We start from the raw sequence: 21,265 nt of genomic DNA on the forward strand, positions 1-21,265 counted from the left end.
ATCAATCCACATGTACAGAAAAAGTGTTAAAACGTTTTTACATGGATAATGCACATTCATTAGCATCACCAATGGTCGTTAGATCTTTTGATACTAAGAAATATCCATTTCGACCAATTGAAGAGGGTGAAACGATACTTGGTCCTGAAGTACCATATCTAGGTGCAATTGGAGAGTTGACTTATCTGGCTAATAATACTAGACAAGATATAGCTTTTTCTGTCAATCTTGTAACAAGATTTAGCGTTGCACCCACTTTGAGACATTAGAATGGTGTTAAACACATTCTACATTATCTAAAAGGTACCATTGACCTTGGATTATATTATCAAGAAAATTCTGATAATACTCTAGTGGGGTATTCGGATGCAGGATTTTTATCCGATCCACATGAAGCTAAGTCACAAACAGGATACGTTTTCACATGTGGTGGAACTGCTATATCATGAAAGTCTGTGAAGCAAACCTTGACTGCAACATCATCAAATCATTATGAAATCACTCCCATCCACGAAACAAGTCGAGAATGTGTATGGTTGAGAAATGTGATGAGTCATATTCAAGAGTCATGCGGGTTAGCTTCATTAAAGGGCAAACCAACTATTTTATATGAAGACAATGCTGCTTGCATCGCACAACTCAAGGAAGGATACATCAAAGGCGATATGACGAAGCATATTTCTCCCAAGCTCTTCTACACACACACAACCTTCGAAAAGGATGGTGATATCGAACTTCAACAAATTCGCTCAAGTGATAATATGGCGGACTTATTCACCAAGGCATTACCAACATCGACATTCAAAAAGTTGGTACACGAGATCAGCATGCGTCGACTCAAAGATATTCAATGATTTCAAATTTAGGGGAAGCAATTGTACTCTTTTTCTTTCTACTAGGTTTTGTCCCATTGGGTTTTCCTAGAAAGGTTTTAATGAGGCAACATTTTTGTTTTAGGGATTGGTCAATCAAGGGAAAGTGTTGTAAATATATCTTCTAGATATATCTTATGTGTGTTGACCAAGAAATCTCCCTAAAATCCTAGCTTCCTACTTGTATAAATAGAGGCCTTTGGCCCTCATATTTAATACGCTTAACACATATTCTCTTCTTTATTCTCTCGTTTCTCTCTAGTTTATAACACTTCCTTATTTTTGCATTCGCTCTCTCTTTTAAATTCTGGTGAGATATAGAAAGATGGGTAGAGATTTTTTGGTAGATTATTAAAGAAATGTGGATTATACCTAGTTTGATCGATCGGAGAAGAACAAAGACGTAATTGGAATGCTAGAACACAAGAGAAAACTGTTGCTGTATTGAGAATTAGAGATAACGTAAGTTACAAAGCACGAGCTCATGGCTTATTTATAGATTACATAGGAGGGCAAAATAGTAAAATCAGCGTCCGAGCATGCGCCTTGCGTGGTCGAGGGTATGATGGTAAATTCGTCTTTACGCGGGAGATTTCCCCGCGCTTCTGGTGATTCCTCTGGCAAAGGCGGCTTCTATGGCGAAAGTGGCTTCTCTGGCGAAAATGACTTCTCTGACGAAAGTGGCTCCTCTGGCGAAGGTAGTTCCTCTGGCGAAGGTGGCTCCTCTAGCGAGCGTGATTCCTCTGGCGAGGACGGTTCCTCTGGCGGGTGTGCTTCCTCTGGTGAGGATGATTCCTCTGAAGGGTACGATTCCTCTGGTCGAGGATGATTCTTCTGGCGAGAGCTACCTCGCTGCTTCCCGTGATTCCATTGATGAAAGCATTCCTCTGCTCTACATATATTACTCCTCATCAAATTCTAATTTTTTTGCCGTACTTCCACCGCTCTAAAGTGTCTCTCTCAAAATCTCTCTTTTTTTTTTTTCTGTATCTCTCTCTCATCTATCTCCGACGAGCCCCACTATCTCTATTTTTCTTTGTTGTCGTTGTCAACATCATCTCTTTCAAAATCCAGTGAAATATGAGTTCTAGAAGTTCAAAGAGCTTCAGATCTACGAGAATAATGATATGTAAATTCGGATCTAAAAAGATCTAGAACGAAATGGTACAAATTCATACCATCTGTTCTAAAATCTGTCGTCTACCAGAGAAACGCAAAGGGCAATGCACCCACTAGCACCATCCATGTCGTTAGTATCAAGATATGTTGGGGTAAGGGTTGGTAGGATTGGCGTGAATGGTGCCGCGCGCACCAGTAGTTCCAAATTGTGAATAGTGTACAGTTTAAAGACGTATTGAGAATGATGATAACAATCTCCAACCTTCTCAATTCAACACCACCACCTCGTCTCCCCTTTCCCATCACGAGGCTTTCCTCCAGTATAACAAATTGAAGAAAACAACGAAAAATGAAGATTTAGTTTAGGAATTTAGTTATATTTTGGTAAGATTTCGTGTTGATTTGATCATATTATTTATAATTGTATTGTTTGGAAAATGAATAAAATATTGATTCAAATTTTGTTCTTTAATTTCTATCGTGCCATTTTTGTGGGATAAATGGTACGAAATGGCATATTAATTTGTACTATTCATCCCAAGTGCTGACACGACTGACCTTAACACGAATAGTCCGAACCATCAGTGCCAAACACTTGGTGTGATAAACATTAAGACGAATGGTACGAATATACCATTTCGAGCCATTCGTCTCAGGTGATGACGCAATAGATATTGAGACGAGTGGTGTGAAATGACATATATGTACCATTCGTGCCAATTGCTCGTACAAACTACAAGATTATATTTTCTATAGAAAAAAATTACGACATTTTTTGTGGGACGAATGGTACAAAGTGACCTATTCGTGCCAACACTTGAGCGACAAACTTTGGGACGAAAGGTACAAAATGACTTGTTCGTATCATTCGTCCCAATATTTGGCACGACAGACATTGGAACGAATAATGCAAACCTGCCATTACCATTTGTCCCAAGTAATGTCGAGACAATTATTGGTACGAATCAATAGAAAATAACATTAAATAATCCAAATTTGAAACAACATTTATTCATCTTCATCATTTTACGGTAAATACAAGTACAATCTTACAAAAATAACCTTAAATGCATGAACTAAATATGCAATAATTTTAAATGGGTACCATCAGTTGCACCGATGAATCCTTGTTCTACACATGTATTATATGGAAGGTTGGATAATATCCGCCAACATATAAACATCCCCGAACAATGGGAAATGACATATTTCGTACCATTTGTGTCGCGAATATGTGCGACGGATCTATGAATGGGGAATGAATGGTGCCAACGGTCTGTTTGGACCATCCATTCCTCTGGTAATAAAACAGATCTTGGAAACGATTGTACTAATTAATTTTCGTCCCAAAGCTTCTTAGATATGCATTTGCATCTCATAATTCTCGTATATATGAAATTCTTGTAATTCCTGAAACTCATAGTTCACTGAATTCTGTAGAAGAGATCGAGAGATAAATTCGTCGGAGAAAAAAAAAGAAGAGCAACTCGGTAGCGCAGCTCGACGGTGCAGCAGAAGGATTAAGTATTTAGCAAATGGAGGATGTTGACGGTTTCAAAGAGGTTACTACGTGGTGGAAGAATTAAGGTATGTCGAGGATAATTTGGTACGAAATAATTGAAATTGACTATAATTTATTAAAATAATATTGAGTAGATAATCATTAATTTGCATTATCCCCATTAATATTTCACACCATTGATACTTTCAATTAAATATAACGAGACATTTCTCACCATTTTAATATTCATAACTTTATCAATTATCTAAGAAATTGAAATATATCCCCTCTCAAATACATAAATAATAAAGTAATTTTGTATCGGACCGTCATTCACAAATTCCAATATTGTAAGGTAATGCTAGTGGTGGCAATACATGGAATTTATAAGGACTAGTTAGAAATTAGAGAATTGGAAGAGTCCTGAAAAGAGCAAATAGATTGGTAGTGGAGATGCATGTTGTGGTTTGACAAAGAGAGGGCAGAAGAAAACAAGAAACCAAGTCGAATCAATCTCAATCATAGTGGAAATTCCAAATACAAATGGCATTTTATGCTTTATTTATGCTTTGTTAATTGGCAATGGAAAATGAAAGCAGAACTATAAACACTTCGGTAACAGCATGTGACTCATTGTGAGCATATTGAGTCACTCAATCTTGATTATTAAATCATCTCAAATGATAACACGTAAGATACTCGCTTAGTATATTATTTAGATAAATAAATTGTAGTACTTTATAAAGAAATTTTAAATTTGTTTTGAGATAGTACTTTTATTTTTCTTTTCTTTTGATCTATAAATACTTTGGAGTCCATCTCGTATAATTGTTCCAATAATTATATCTAAGAAATCCACGAGAGACCATAAACCAAGCACATCTAATTGTCCAAGCAACAAACGACAGCAGGGCGTTCCCATCTTTATTATATACAAAATAACAAAATTATGTTGGATCTTTATCATTTGAATTTCAGAAGGTACTCATTTATATTTTGCATTCTTTACTTGTACAATATATAAATCAATTTTAAAATGTAAATTCTGAACTGTGAGTCTGTGAATATGTGATTAATTTGTTGAAAATTGATAAATTGAAAAAATTATAATTTTTGTCCCCGTACAACTTGAATCTATATAATACCGTGAATTTATTCAACAAAGTGATGAATTCATCATAAATTTGTAATAATTCAATCAATATATACGATTATCATTCTCGCGATTATAATGGAATATATGTATTGTTGAACAATGACTCTTGATAATTCATTACATTCTAATATTCCAAAATGTTGTTTACTTGAATAGTGTTATATCATAACTAAAAATGAAATTGTAATTTTCTTAGACAATAAAATAAGAGCCGTGTTAGGTTCATAAATCATAATAGAGCGTTATTTGCATGTATATAGATATAAATACACATGGACGATGAAACGCAGTCTGTTGGTAAGACGCTTCCCCTCCAACTAATAGGTCGGGAATTCGAATCATCTTAGGAGCTAGAGTGTGAGTGAGTTTTTCCCTTTTTTTGGTTGTAACAAATTTTAAAAAAACAAAACAAAAAAAACACATGTATATATATATATAGCAGTGTAATGTGTAGAATTTACATAGTATTTTTTTAAAAAATAGATTGATATAAGTATAATATTAACATTTCTGTCCTCCATCCAGCTTGTTATTTTTTTATTTGACCAAGATTGCCCTTTACTGATGAACACTACACTCCCTCCGTCTACGAAATATTGTCATAATTTGTCATTTTGGTATGTCCACAAAAAATTGTTATAATCTATTTTTAGTAATAATTTGTGGGTCTCTTTCTCTACTCACTAACACGTGAACTCATTCTCCAGTCACTAACTTAATTAACTTTTTATATTTTTTTTCATATGTGGACCTCTTTCTCCACTCAAGTAACACATTTTTTCTTAAAATTCGTGTTTCTCTCCCTTATGATAATATTTCGTGGACGAGGGAGTATAATATATCATCCATTCTTCACACTACCACTGTAATTTTATAGTCCGAGTCCAAATAATTGGTTTGTCCTTCATTAATAAGGATGTGTTTATTTTGATGAAAAATAAGAGAATACATATATTTTTACTTTTTTTTTTTATCATTTTCATATATTTATTATGATAGAAAAAATTTTCTGCATAAAATGAAATATTTTATCGGAAAACTCATTTTCACCCATTTTCTCTCTAATGTTGAATAATATTTTCTTTGAGTAATAATTTGAAAATATGTTCCAATATTTTTTTATTTTCTCATTTTTAATAAATATATGATGAAAAATAAAAAAATAAAAAGATAATATTTTCTCATATTTTTTTATTTATTATTTTTAAATAAAAATTTTATAGTTAAAATAAACGCATCGTAAGACGAATAAATAAGCATGAAAGAAAATGGCCACTATACTTTTGAATCTGTACTACTCTAAATTATTTATGGGAAGAAAAGTACAAGCTTCTCGTCGTCCACTTTCTTCACCAAACACGTGGAGAAAAAGTAAAGCATTACAGGGACACATTGCAATTTTAATTTGAATTCAACCTTCAAAAGATGTTGATTTAATTAATTATGTTTGCGACGTTGCTCTACCACACGTTATATAGCTAATTAGCTAGTGATGGTATAGTAGTAATAAAAAACATATTAATAGACTGTGGTATATATATAAATAAAAATGATGCATTAAGGGTGAATGCTCCTTTTCTTAAAAAAGAAAGGAATATAAAGTATCCATTCTACTTTTTGTTGGAAATATGGTTTTCAACCATATCTGGAATTAATTATGTAATTAAATATTTATTATTTAATTAAAATAATTATTGAAAGTTAATTTACATCTCGAGTAGATAAATATGGTATATTTAAAGTCTCAAAATCAATTTCTGATGAGTGAGATATTGTATGCTAAAATTTGAATGTTTTATTATGGTGTAGTATATGTGTAGTGCATGTCCCACATTGGAAATATAGAGATGTTCTCTCTAGTATTTAAATGGTTAAGCTCTTCGAGCTAATAACTTGTGGGCTTGTTAGTGGGCTTGGATGAAGGCCCTGACCTCGCGCACACACCGACACACACGTAGGGGTGGACTAAAATATCGAAAAATCAATATACGATATGACGAAAAAAAATCGGCATACCGTATCGGTCCACCCCTACACACACGCGCGCCGTCGAAGGGCATGTCGGGTACGGGCTGCGCCCAAGAACTTGGATCTTTGCAATTGGTGTTTGGGCCCAACTATATTCTTTTTGGAAAAAAAATACTTTTGGGCTAATTTTAAACCAATTTAATTGGCCCAACTGAAATTTGTGTATGAGCCCAATGTCTCGGCCCAGCCCTCAGAGCCCATGCGTCCAGACCTGAAGCAGCTAGAGCAGTTCAAATTCCTTTGAAGAATTCAAATCATTTGAATTCAGTAACATGCAAAAACAACATTCTGTTGTTTAATTCAATTGATGAAGCTCTTTGATCCCTCCATGCATGAGTAGCCTATAAATAGGACTATATAGAGAACATTTCTTACACAAAAAATTCTGCATAAACTTTCATAGCTTGCTCAACTCTCATCCTTGTTCAGTTTGCCGAACTTATGGTGCTACATCCGTCGAGACGTTGCCGTTTTACCTTTAGGGAAGAATCGCCAACACCAAAGAGCACTACCAGGGCGATTTTCTTCTTGCGGAAAGAGTTCTACTCGACTCGGCTACTGCATTAGTTCATTACCTTGTCTTGTAATCAGTTTTTAGTTTCACTCCTTGTTATCACTAATTCGTCTATTTTTTTAGTTCAATTTTAGTATCTTTGAGTTGTAAAAGTTCTCGATCGTGTACTAAATTCTAACACTTTTCGCCTTGAATGTATCACTTATTAATTTAGCAAATTCACATGACTAACATTAATATAAAGTTGCTCATTCTTCAGCACATCTTTTGTTCGCGGCTTGTTTGTTAGCAGTTGATTTTTTTTTTTTTTTTTTTTTGTATAAGGTTAGCAGTTGATTTTGATTTCCCTAATTGAATTAAGGATATTGTTTTGGAGGATCTCGGAGGATCTCCCTTCATATAGTGGTTCTTTTTTTATTTAAAAAAAAAGAGAGAAAGAAATAACAAAATTCAGTTAGAAAAGAAAAACCAAAAAAAAAAAAACACCGATTAATAAGAATAAATGGCGTGATGTAAAACAGGATATTGGAGTTATAAAGGATTGACTTTACAACTATTTAGATATGTTAAATGAACTTTATATTTTTCAAAAAATACTCTTTTTATCCCAACTAACTTGATCAATATTCACTTTTGGATTGTCCTAATTAAATTGACCAATTTTTTTATATGTAATAAATATAAGTAAGAAAAGATTTATATAATCACTTATTCACTTTATTACTAAACACACTTACAATATTAATTTCTAAAATATGCTGAAAAAAAGTTGATCAAATTAACCGAAACGGATGAAGTATTACCTAAACAATTAAATAAAGTTTTCAATTATCATTTCTCAAACAGAAAGTTAATGACTACAACTTAATTTCGTTGATGCCATATATTACTGGATGAAAATGTATAAACACTTATTTTGTATTATTTTTATTTATAATATTGGGTATGTTATGTTGGAATAATACATTTATATGATGAGTTCTTTATAATTTATTAATGTCATGTTTGCATAAAGTTTTAACCAATTGATGGAAATTTGAGTACTTTGGAGCAGTTATGATGTAGATGCAAATTTGATGGTTGAAAATGGAGAGACGAACCTACGAATTGGAAAATGGCAAATTGAGGCCGAAGGAAAGGAGAAAATGGCAACCGACATTCCAGTTGCTGAATATGTGAAGGACGCTAAGAAAAACGATATTAACGATGACATAATCCACAGTTAAAAAAAATGGCTTACAACAGTTTAACGACTGAAAAAAAAAATTATTGTTAAACTAATAGTCATGACTCATGACTAATCTTATTAACGGCGGCAAAATTCGTCGGTAAGATTAATGACGGATTCTCAATGGCAATCGCCCTTCGTTAACTCGTAGCCTAAACGAGGTATAAAATTTTGGTTACCTTATTACCGATGGTAAATATCCGTCTTTAATTTTATTTTTTCATTAGTTTGAAATTTGTTTTGGACCGTTAATTTGTCATCGAATTTAAATTTTTTTTAATTTTGCCTATATTAACATATTATAAAATGTATATAAATTCAAATTCAAATTCAAACTATATATACTAATATAAACTACAAGAAGTTTCTAAATTCAAATCACAATACTAACATAGACTACGACAATTCTCTAAATTCAAACTCCAATCAAAACACAAATCCAAACTCCAAACACAAAAGCAAACTAAATCAAGGGTTATGACTTCTTTGTGCCATCAGTTTCGTCATCATACGCTTCAAATTATTGATGGTACCAGCTTGCTCTGTCAATTGGGCATCAAAATTGTCTCCTCTGCTTACATGTGCATCCAATGCAACTCTGAGAGCTACGAGCTCATAGAGAGAAATAAATAGTAGTAGCCTGGGATGTGCTGGTGGACTAAGTATTGAATCAAGTAGACATCTATGACATCTTGCCCATCTTGAATGCACGCCCCTTCGAGTCCCTCGTCATCACCATCCAAAAAATGTGATGTACCTATATATACTAACATAAGAATATGTGTGAATACACACGAATAAGTTAATAATTTCTACGAATAAATCAATGTAACACATAAATAAGCATTTTTGTCTAGGTTCGAATCCTAGAGCGAGCGTGAGATTTTCACCATATTAACTGAAAACAGTTATCCGTTAATTGTATTGATTTATTCGTTATTCTCATTTTTCACCAAAAATAGAAATATATATATATATATATAACTAATTTTTTAACATGCTAACGATGAGACTTAAAAAAAGTTTAAGAAATTTATTTTTATAATTTTATTTACAACAAGTTAATGACGATAATTAAAAAATTAAAAATAATTATTTTATAATTATTTATTTACAATAATCTGCTTGCTATATGCTTATAATTTCATCATTTAATTGTGGTTATAAATTGCTAGAAATTAACAATCGACGTGAAGATCAAACCATAAATAACTAAATGTTGAGAAATTTATTGAAATTTCAATAAATAGATAAACAAAAATGATTAAGTTTGTTAAATAAATGGGGTTTCGCTGGTCAACACTATATACAATTATTTTGTGTAAAGTCTTGTTTTTTTTGTTCCAACAACACCCAAGGGGGTGAGGGGTTAGGCAGACCCCCAACCTATATATAAATCATCAATTAGTGTCACATTCAAAACGTTGCCCAAAAGTGACAACGCCCTACAAAAGCAACAAGGAGAAACAGAAAACAAATCGAACAAAAACATACAGAGGCGTAGCCCAAAAATGGTTACATCCATAAGACCAAAGAAACGAAATCAGAAAGGAAACAAACCAAAGTAAACTAGCTATCAACATGAAAACTAAATCTAAAATTAGGATATCCAAGTTGATCCATCCTAACCAGAGCAAGAAACTGTCGAGTGGTAGAAGAGCAGTCAAAAGTAGTCAACGTCTGAACCTGATGCCCTCTCCTCGCCATAAAATCAGCAGGTCGATTTTCCTCATGGGGGATGTGAGTGAAACGGACTCGCCGAAGATGAGTAAGCAGTCGGATCCAAGCAACAGAATGACGAATACTAGTGTGACTGTGACGCCCAGCAGACATGTGCAACACGATCACCGCCGCATCCATCTCAACCCAAATATAAGTAGAGAATGTGATAGCCAACCTAATACCCTCAAGCAGGGCAACTAACTCAGCATCAAAACTGGAAGAAGCATCACAAGGGGTACAAAAGGCAATAATGAGAGCTCCAATATGATCACGAACCACTCATCCACCTGCACCTCGTTGTGTGTGAATCGAATCAACTGGTGGGGCACAACCTCGCTAGTGAGACACGGTGAGTTTCCCCGCCGCAACGAATAGCCAAAGATGTCGAACAACCTGCCAAATCACATGAGAAGCATGGAAAGAAGTAGCCTGGTGCTTACGACTATTTATTTCCGTCCAAATAAACCACATCACCAAACAAGGAACCAAAAATGAAATGTGCCGCTTGTCCGCCCTAGGGAAATTGCGCCGCCAGTGACCTAGTCTATGTGCAATATCAATGTTCGTGTGATAAGGTGTGCGCACAGTAGGAAACCAAGAGTCAAAATGAGCCCACACAATCAAAGCATTCTCACTCCACAGGAAAACATGATGACACGACTCAGACTGGGGAGAAACACAATAAAGATACATAGAGGCAAGAGAAATACCACACGACTGGAGACGAGAATCAATAGGAATATGACCAAAAAGCAAATGCCACATGAAAATAGAAATAGAGGGAATAAGACAATCACTCCAAATGTCAGCAAACAAAGTCTGTCTGGGCAGCCGTCTCCGGACAAGATCCCAAGCAGAGAAAGTAGAGAACCCACCGTGGCTGGTCAAATCCCATCGCATCACATCCTTCGTCCCCATCACAATCGGCGTCCGGCTCAGGGCATCAATCAAATCAACAAGAATATCATGCAAGATACATAACTCATACAAACAAAGCTCATCCCAAGTAAATTCATGCCAAAAATTACAAACACAGGGAAAGGTGTGCCCATTTTCGAGGTGACTATATGAGCTCAAGGGGCGATCCCCGAACCATATGTCATCCCAAAAACTAATCCTACCATTCCCAATAGACCACAAAATATGACATTGAACAGACTCAGAAATACGCATAATATGACGCCAAGTAGGACTCGCATGAACAGTATAATGCGAGCGCTGAGGAAAACGCTCATCACAATACTTGGCCTACATATAACGAGCCCAAAGAGACTCCTTAGCCTGAAAGCGCCACCACAACTTAAAGCTGAAGGCGCGTCCAACTTCAGAGAAATGGCGAATCCCAAGACCTCCCTCCTCTAGAGGCATGCACATCTATTCCCAGCTCACCTAGTGAATCTTTCACTGCTCACCCATAGAACCCCAAAAAAATCTAGCAATCAGCTGCTCCCAATCCCGGAGGACACTCTGCAAAGGCTCCATAACCTGCAGGATGTGAAGAGGGATAGCAGTAAGAGTACTCCAAATCAGAGCCAAGCGCCCACCAATAGAGAGAGATGCTGATGAGACCACCCATGGATCCTATCCGTCAACTTCTTGATAACCCAAAGGTAGTGAGAGACATGCCGATAACCACGAAAAATCGGAACACCAAGGTAAGTGAAGGGTAAGGTACCACGCTGGAAACCACCAATCTCACGGATACTCTGTTCTCACTGCTCATGACGATCCCCAATCTAGAAACAACTCTTGCCATTGTTCACATTCTCCCTAGAAACAACATAGTAGTGATCAAGGCACTCTACCAATCGTTGCAAAGATTCAGTCTTCACTTGCGTGAAGATAATAATATTATCAGCATACGAAAGATGTGAAATAGGGAAGCCCCTGTAAGCCGTCCTATACATCATGTGTCTTTGTCCAATAATCAGTCGATCTAAGATCCTGGATAAATAGTCAGCCGTCAGAACGAACAAAGAAGGAGAGAATGGGTCGCCTTGTCTGAGCCCACGAGTCGACTGAAAGAAGCCAGAAGGTGTCCCATTCACAAGCACAAAAAACCAACATTAACTGATACATCGCTCGACAAGACTCAACCACATATGAGGAAACCCCATACGCTGAAGGATTAGAATAAAAAATGACCACTGAACACGATCATACGCCTTAGCCATGTCAAGCTTAAGCGCAACATTTGGATTGGGGACACTCTTATCTAAATCTTGAATCATCTCCTGAGCAAGCAGAACATTATCACTCAATAATATGCCCTTCACGAAACCACTCTGATTTGGAGCCAAAACCAAAAGAAGAAGAGGCGCCAAACGTGAGGTCAAGATCTTGGACATGATCTTAAAGACTTAATTGAAGAGGGTCTATCTTTAGAATTAAATTGTTTGGAGAGCTAATATTTAATCCTAAAAATTCATCTCGATCTAAACAATTTATTAGTTCGTTCATCGCTTTCAAGAGAGACTTGATGTATACATGGTTGTTAAATACAGAATTAACTATACCCAAAATATTGATGATCAACAATCATATCCAAAATTAGATATTGAGTCCAAGGAAAACATATTGTTAAGCAATGCATCCATAAATTTAATAGCTCTAAGAATTGTCAAGAAGAAAAAAAAATACTTCCAACTTTCTCTCAGGCGTCCAAAGTCCAATTTAGGATCACAAACTCATTTGTTTTTATATAAATGGGCTCTAAGTACAATATTGTAAGTATTGTGCTTAAAAGTACACCCTTCGATATCTACTTAATATATAAAGAGAAGGTGCAATGCAATTATGCAAAAACATAAACAAGCTTTTAGGAATTAAGGTGTATAATTTAGGATATGTATACAAAAAATTGAACAATTTTAGGAACGAAAAAAATGAGAGAACAAAAGATTTGAAAAAGAAATCTTTTTTGGAGGAATATGCGCCATTAAATGAAAAACTTATAAATAAAGAAATATTAATAAATTATTTATAGTGGGGATGTAGCTCAGATGGTAGAGCGCTCGCTTAGCATGCGAGAGGTACGGGGATCGATACCCCGCATCTCCATTCTATTTTTAGTATATTTCCATTTTTTTACCCTTCTTATTGTTGGTCCATTTCTGGGCCGTCACACTTTTTTTTTCCTTTTCTTTTTTAATTGTTGTTGCTAATCCTCAAGAAATACTAAATTTTTGTAAAATGATGATAAAAAACGTTACACTTTTTTTTTAATTGTTGTTGCTAATCCTCAAGAAATACAATTTCTTTGAAAAATGATGATAAAAAAAAAAAATAACGCAGTTCAGATTATGTAAATCACATATCATCAAACCGTGTCTATGATCTTTAGTTTTATTTTTATTTTTATAATAACATCGATAGAAAACCAATTCCAATTAAAATGAGAGCAGGATGCTTATTAAGATACGATCTAGTTTAGATTATTTTGAAGTCTTTTGCAGTTATCTAGAGGTGGTATAGTTACATAAGAATTGTAGAGCAATTAGAATTCTGCATCAAAATGAAAAGATATCACATCTGATAGTATTCATTTGTATGCCAATTCTTTCTTGCTTTTCTTCCACTCGTAAACCGTAAACATGAGAAACTCATTCAACTTGTTAACTTTTTTTCTTGTTTGTTATCCAGTCGTAACAGCTTCGACACTAGTCTTCAACGTTATTGATTATGGAGCAGTTGGCAATGGACTAGCAGATGATACAAATGTAAGATCGATCTTCAAACATTTTCTTCAACATGCAAAGTTTTTAGCAATATTTATAAATTAAGCTCCATTTAGGTTTGCACAGTGAGTAGTTGTGATAATGAATTGGCAGGCTTTTGCAAAAGCATGGGAAGAAACATGCGCATCTTCTTCGTCTCCGACCATGAAAGTTCCTTCAGACAGCACATTCTTGGTTCAGCCGCTGCGCTTCATCGGCCCTTGCAAATCACGCTCTCTCACCCTCCAGATAGACGGGAATCTGGTGGCGCCTGCTCATCCTTCAACCTGGAAATGCGATGCCAATCTCTGTCACCAATGGCTCTACTTTCACCGTGTCGACGGCCTAACGCTGCGCGGCCGTGGAACAATCGACGGCCGCGGCCACAAATGGTGGCAGAATAAAGTATGTCAATATGTCAATAAAATTTAAAATATATCTAATGCCATGTTCGAATTGTTGTCTTCTAATAAATTTTTCCTTGTATCTCTCCTTTTTCAGCACCTCAACAGACCAACTGTGAGTCCTTCTTGTATCACAATAATGTTACTAGTATTTTATAAATTAAATGAAAGTATTGATTTTGATATATATATTTAGGTTATGGAGATCTCGAACGCGGACAATGTCCGCGTGGGAGGTGGGCTGAGATTTAAGGACAGCCCTATGATGCACATCGTGCTCAACGGAATACAGTCGGTTTTCGTCTCCGACGTCACCGTAGAAGCTCCGGCGAAAAGTCCCAACACCGATGGAATTCATGTTCAAGACTCTACAAATGCTCAGATTCATAATTGCACAATTGGGACAGGCATTCATTATATATCATCGCTCTTCGTCTCTAATATACCACTAGCTAAATATTGGCACATTTTAATTTAATTTGGTATGTCCAACGAAATGCAGGGGATGATTGCATTGCAATAGTTAATGGGGCCTCGAATGTAAGGATTAGCAACATCGTATGTGGACCAGGCCATGGAATAAGGTTGGTCACTTCCTTTTTGTGTTAAACATTTATTTAATTCCATTGTGATTTTTAATTATCATCTTGTTTTCTTGCAGCATCGGAAGCTTAGGCAAGAATGGAGCAGAAGACAAAGTCGAAGATGTTAGGGTGAGCGACGTCGTTTTTCTAGGTACCACCAACGGTGCAAGGATCAAGACATGGCAGGTCATTTAATTAAGGGTTTCTGTTAAACTTTGTTACCAACTTTGATCTCATAAGAATTTTTAGTCCAAATTTACAAATATTATGAATATAGCCTGTATTTATTTGCAATGTTCATTTAATAGTCCGAGTTAAAATGCTTTCGTGTATCATCGAAAGCTCAATTCTTCAATGTTAAATTAGCTTTTGGTGATACATGTAAGTTTTTTAACAAATATGATGCTAATCATATCAGTTTCTCTATGAAGTTGTAATATATAACATATGAAAAATTGTTGTTTTTTAAATGTACGCAGGGAGGTAGAGGGTATGCTAGAGACATACATTTCGAGAGATTTTCGTTCCACGACACGACTAATCCGATCATCATCGACCAATTCTACTGCGATCATCGCCACTGCACAACTAGCGTAATTAATTACTAGTTAATTGTTTCTTTGTTTCGTAATAAATTGTGGTTAATTAATTAATTGGGTGCAGAAATCTGGTGTGGAGATCAGCAACGTGAGTTACAGAATGATGGTCGGAAGTTCGAGGAGGGAAAGAGCGGTGGTGATGAGGTGTAGCGAGGCTGTGCCGTGCAGGGATATCGTGGTGGCGGACTTGCACATTGTCACGGCCAAGGACACGGCGGCCACCTGCGACTGCGCCAACGTCTACGGAAGAGCTCAAGGCCATCTGCTTCCTAAAATTTCATGTTTGGAGCAGATATAAGTTGTAAGCTGGGGATTGCCAATTTTTTCCACTTTTTTTAATTAGTTTTCGTTTAGTTCTTGGATCTAATTAAAGTTCAAATTATTTTATTATAATTTGGTAGAATTTATATTCTTAGACTCAAGGTAGAACAAAGTTGTGAATTCTTGAAGTTTATCCAGATTTATCTAGTGTTTTCTTTTTTAACTGAGAGGTGTTTTTGCTAAGCTTGCTTAGATAGCTTGTAAGTTGTAAAATATTTCAAAAGTTTATAATGTTATACTATAATATTTTGAGTTTGAGAGAAAAATTCTAAATAGAGCGAAATTAAAAATCGAGAAAATTAACATGAAATTGGAAGATATATTACATTAGAAATAACAAATAATCAGTAGGATTATATTTCTTAATTGATTGTTTGTTATAAGATCAAGAAAAAATAAAATAAGATTACGGAACTTATTTTTTGAAGAGCTTATAAGTTGTTGGAATTTATTTACACAACTTATAAGTTATAAGCTTATTTTACCAAATAAATTTTAACAATTTTTGAAATTTTAAATAATTAATAAATTATTTTAAGATACTTATAAACTCAATCAAATATTTGAATTTGTTGAGAGCATCGATTTATAATTTGGTGTCATGTCTTCAAATCTTTTACGAATATTTATTGCACTCATTCCTCACACCATGTGTGTTGAAGATTACTATATAGTACGATATCATTTTGAATTTCTGTGTTATTTTGAATGAGTTACTATGACTCTAGCATTAATTTAATTTCGTGTGAATGAGCTAGTGTAAATAATAAACGTATATAGTAGAAACCTACATAAAATATGTAAATAGTTTTACCTTTTTTTGGGGCCAGTGCTTTCTCGTAAACCAACCAAAAAAAATACTCCCTCTAACAATATCGTTTCCATATTGTGGACAAAAAATGAGTATTGATGTTAATGGAGTTTGGGTCTCACTATTAATGTGTGGAGGGAAATAAAGTGTTATGTGAACCATATTGCTATAAATAGAAGTGGAAATGATATTATAGAAGAATCAAAATGGCAAAAATGAAAACGATATCGTGGACGGAGGAAGTATTAAATTAGTAATATTATGAAAAAATGGAGTCAGAGGTGGTTTTTTAGGACAGTAATTTAGGTAGATTTGGAAATTAGGACAATAACTTTCGAACTTGTAATAATAGGACACTAATTAATAATTGTTGCACCCGCAGGACAATTCTCGGCCAATTATCGAATTTTCGGACTTTCCCACATGAACCAAGCACATGACATCATATCTGGAGCCGTAAAAATGACGTGCTTGCCACATAATCAACCCCTCCGTGCGGGTTGTCATGTACTTTGTCCGTGCAAAAAAGTCCCAAAATTCAATAATTGACCCATAAATGTCCTGCGGGTGTAACGCTTATTAATTAGTGTCCTATTTTTACAAGTCCGAAAGTTATTGTCCTAATTTCCAAATCAACCTAAGTTATTGTCCTAAAAAACCCTCCGACTCTGAAAAATGCATACAAATATATGAACATTGCTTTCTCTTTTATTTTGCACATTATTTTTAAATGTTTTCTATAAAATCATCAATTTTGAATTTTATTCAATTTTTTCCATTTTTGAATTTCACCCAAATTGAATCTAACTTGGCGCTTAAATAGCAATCGGGCATGTGCGATCTTAGGCCAAAATAAATTCAATTTTTTGAATTTATTTCATCTCAAGCGAAATTAGGACGAAATTCATCGATAAATTGTAATTTTAGTGTTAAAGGGTAGTATTGGGCCCACCAAATTGTAAAAGTAAATGATGGGTATTTTGTAAATTAATATTGAGTGTGAATGGAGTTTAAAGTGTAAACGAGGTTTCTAAAAAATAAAAACACATAATCTTTGTGGACGGACAAAAATAGTAATAAACACATAATTTTTGTGGCCAGAGGGAGTAATATTTATGTGTTGAAACAATCTTACATTCAAAGTTGAATTCTTCAGATTTACCGTACGTCTTCCTCCTATTGATTTATAGAGTTCAACAAATTTTAGGACATTTGGGCGAATTTTTTCAGATGGCTTATACAAATTCTTTCATTTTCAATTCTTCATTTTTTTCCCCAAATTTTTGCTCTTCTGCAATCTACATCAATTAACTTTTTATTGCGTAAATGCAATCATTGTCGGACTTTTTTGAATGGATAGCATTGAAGGTAAAGTTAAATATATGAGTGTGCAAGGCTACTGAAGTATAATAATGAGGACCACAAGAAAATCGAATACCATCACGCTAAGGTTGTCAATTTAAAGAAGGTTAACAAGAAATACAAGAGCAAGGTTTTTCAGATGAGCATTGATGTCGAGTGCTAAGCAGTTAGGTCAATTGTATTTTGGCTCAAAGACCCTAAGCAATTATACAAGTCAACTGTATTTTGGCCCGAAGACCCGAATATGAAACCCCCGTCATGGGCCTTCAATCTAGTGGAACCTTAAGATCTACACATAAAATATCCCACTAAGGAAGCCTGAAGAGAACACAAGTGAGCGCACATGGACAATCAAAGATCTCTTAAAAGGGAGGCTGATAGTCGAACTATAGATCTCTAACGAACCTGGATCTTGGGATCCCTAAGAATCCGGGATCCTGACAAATAAATCCTTTATCATCCTCTTAGAGGAACCTTAGGTCGACTCATAAGAATAAAAGACCTCTTGAAAGTCTTTTGAGAAAAATGATTCGTTAGACGGTATAGAGATCCCTCAGTACGCACATTCATGTAATCCTCCAAGAAGACAAGGGATCTCAATTACAAGACGTGTGCAGGATGTTATACGATCTTTCCCAACTTTATGCCAACATCACCTTTTTCCAAGCATAACCGTCTCCAACAAAGAGTGTGCATGTGTGTGCAACAGAAATCACACAAATAGGCTGAAATGACCAAAATACCCTTGCTCCCATGAGGTAAAATACCACCTCTATCCTTAGAGCCATTACCTAGAAGTAGGCCCTCATTCCTAACTATCAAGGTATGTCTTCCATGCACTTCTCTTGTCTCACTTAGAATAATATCAGCAAAATACTTGTTCATGAGCCTATCGACTATTCATTGAGTTATCGCCTGACTTTGGAATCAGAGTCGCTACCCGGAGGCTTCCCTCCGAGTTTTTTTTTACAATTTTTGGTAAGGATCCTGAGGTGTTGTCTGATCCCAAAGAAAGAAGTTGGATGTGTTGTTTGTAGAAGCCTTGTTCCAGAGGAATTATTGCTCTTTTCACCGACTATGCCTGAGAATCTTCATACAGACCTATTTATGATGAAGGAATCAAAGTGTTATCCATTTTTCCGGCGAAGAACTCAAAGTATCGTAAGGTCCTGAAGAGAGAGCTGGATCCCTATCTCAGCAGAACTAGTGTCCTATTTACAAGTACTCCCTCCGTTCCATAACAAGTGTCCTATTTTTATTTTGAGTCGTCTCGCAGTAAGTATCCTCTTTCTAAAATAAAAAAGTGAGTTTCACAATTTTTTATCTTTTTACTTTTTAATCATCTTGACTTTAATTCTATTCATCTCACAAAATAAAAATGCACTCCATCATTTTTTATTTTTTTATAGTCTTTAATTATATCTGCTTAAATTTTCGTCCTGAAACAAATTATAAAACTTATTATAGAATAGAGGGAATATATCAAATAGTAGTAAAAGAAATTGTAAGTTACACTCAATTCATTCGGAGACTTTTTTGAGTTGACTAATGCACACAACCAAACCTATCCTCGTTTATTTCTCCACAAGAAGGATATTCTAATTCCCTTCCGTTCCTATCAGGCCATAGCATTGATTACTTCAAAATTTGAAAGGATTAATAGAATTGGTTAATGCTTAAAGTTAAATACTCCCTCCGTCCACGAAATGAGTACTTATATTTCCTTTTTCGTCCATCCACGAAATGAGTACTCATTTCCCTTTTTGACAAGTGTACCCCACGCAACACTTTAATTAATACACTAAAAAGGTGGGACCTTTATTCTATTCACACTATACTCAATATATTTCTTAAAACCCGTGCCGTTCACAAATGGGTACTCATTTCGTGGACGGAGGGAGTACTTTTTTCGTTTCATTATAAGTTGATTAAAATTTTTTGGTACGAAAATTAAGAAGAAGATGTAAATTGATTAAAAGTGATAGTGCCTACACTATTTTAAGGGTTAAAACTTTTTATTTATGGAAATAGACCATTTATAATGGGACGGCCCAAAATAAAATATATGTCACTTTTAATTGGACATGGGGAGTATTAGGTTTTGAATTCGAGTTCATCGTGATACTGTCTTTAAACTTCTTTATTTAATATTATTAATCTATAAATAAAAGAATTGAAAGAATCCAAGCTGAGATTTTAAGTATTTAAAACGAGAACATTTAACACCAAAAATATGTGGCAAAAGAATAATATTGTTCCATTAGCTAGCTAGGTGAACTCTTGAACTTTTTTTTTTTATGAGGTTTTAAGTTTCCTAAAAATACAAAATATTATGGAATATAAAGGAAAAGGTAATAAAATGGAAAAGAAACAAGAACCCTAAAATTGTATATCAATAAAATGTCTCACGCTTGTTTGTATTGGCCTAGTGATAAAGTGATTAATGTTTGAATACAAAAAATTCATATTCAAATCTCAGCGCTCTGTCACATAATTTTTAAAGTGTACTTATTAAACAAAACCTCTTAAACTTGTTTGATCCAAATATAGTAAATAAAGGAAAAGGGAAAAAATGGTATATACTTATATGTTGAACTTAAATATATTAACTTTTCAATTTTGTATTATAATAGGATATATGTCAATATCAATTCTCAACAAATTAATCAATTACATAGACCTTGTAGTTATTACATAATCATGAAGTGGATGTTGTTTACAATAATGTCTTCACCATTAAATCTTATAAAGTGAATCGTAAAGAAGTTATTTGAAAATGTCAATTATATAAAGAGGTGGTCTCCTGTGCACCCGGGTGCATGGATGACACTAACATTAACACTAACACTATTTTGAAATGACACTAATATTATTTTATTTTACAAATCACACTACCATATTATATAAATAACACTGTCGCGAAATGACACTAACACTATATTAAAATGACACTAACATTAAATGACATTATCATGTTATCGAAATGACACTGTACACCCCGGTGCACATAAGAATTTGTGTTATATAAATCTTCACTCATAAGTCATAAGTGGTCCTTGATCATCTTTTATCTATTTTTATTTTTATTTTCAAATCCGTCGATCTAATTTTACATATGATATGGCTGATATTAAAATTGAGATCATATAATGCATAATTTGTGTTTCAGAGATACCGGATTGACCCATTCTCACCTTGGAAACTTCAGAATATGGTACTTAAAAATACTTATTTCACAAATAGATAAGGACTAATTGTTATAAATACGTAATCATATTTAAATTTTAATTTTTAATTAATATTATTTTTGGATTAAAAGTACGTGAAT

General features: G+C 34.5%; 1 protein-coding gene and 1 non-coding gene across 2 annotated transcripts; both read left to right on the plus strand.

Moving 5' to 3' along the window:
- The first annotated feature begins 13,127 nt into the window (after positions 1 to 13,127).
- On the plus strand, positions 13,128 to 13,200 carry TRNAA-AGC (transfer RNA alanine (anticodon AGC)). The gene has a single exon. It is a non-coding gene; the product is annotated as a tRNA-Ala (tRNA).
- A 487-nt stretch (positions 13,201 to 13,687) lies between these two features.
- On the plus strand, positions 13,688 to 15,918 carry LOC131002779 (probable polygalacturonase At3g15720). The gene is made up of 8 exons (XM_057929250.1): positions 13,688 to 13,859; positions 13,971 to 14,261; positions 14,358 to 14,375; positions 14,457 to 14,667; positions 14,763 to 14,844; positions 14,922 to 15,030; positions 15,324 to 15,437; positions 15,508 to 15,918. Exons 1-8 carry the CDS (start codon positions 13,734 to 13,736, stop codon positions 15,739 to 15,741), a joined length of 1,185 nt encoding a protein of 394 aa, XP_057785233.1. The 5' UTR covers positions 13,688 to 13,733; the 3' UTR covers positions 15,742 to 15,918.
- Positions 15,919 to 21,265: the final 5,347 nt, after the last annotated feature.

Source organism: Salvia miltiorrhiza, unplaced genomic scaffold, assembly GCF_028751815.1.
Source record: "Salvia miltiorrhiza cultivar Shanhuang (shh) unplaced genomic scaffold, IMPLAD_Smil_shh fragScaff_scaffold_19_1, whole genome shotgun sequence".
NCBI classification, from domain to species: domain Eukaryota; kingdom Viridiplantae; phylum Streptophyta; class Magnoliopsida; order Lamiales; family Lamiaceae; genus Salvia; species Salvia miltiorrhiza.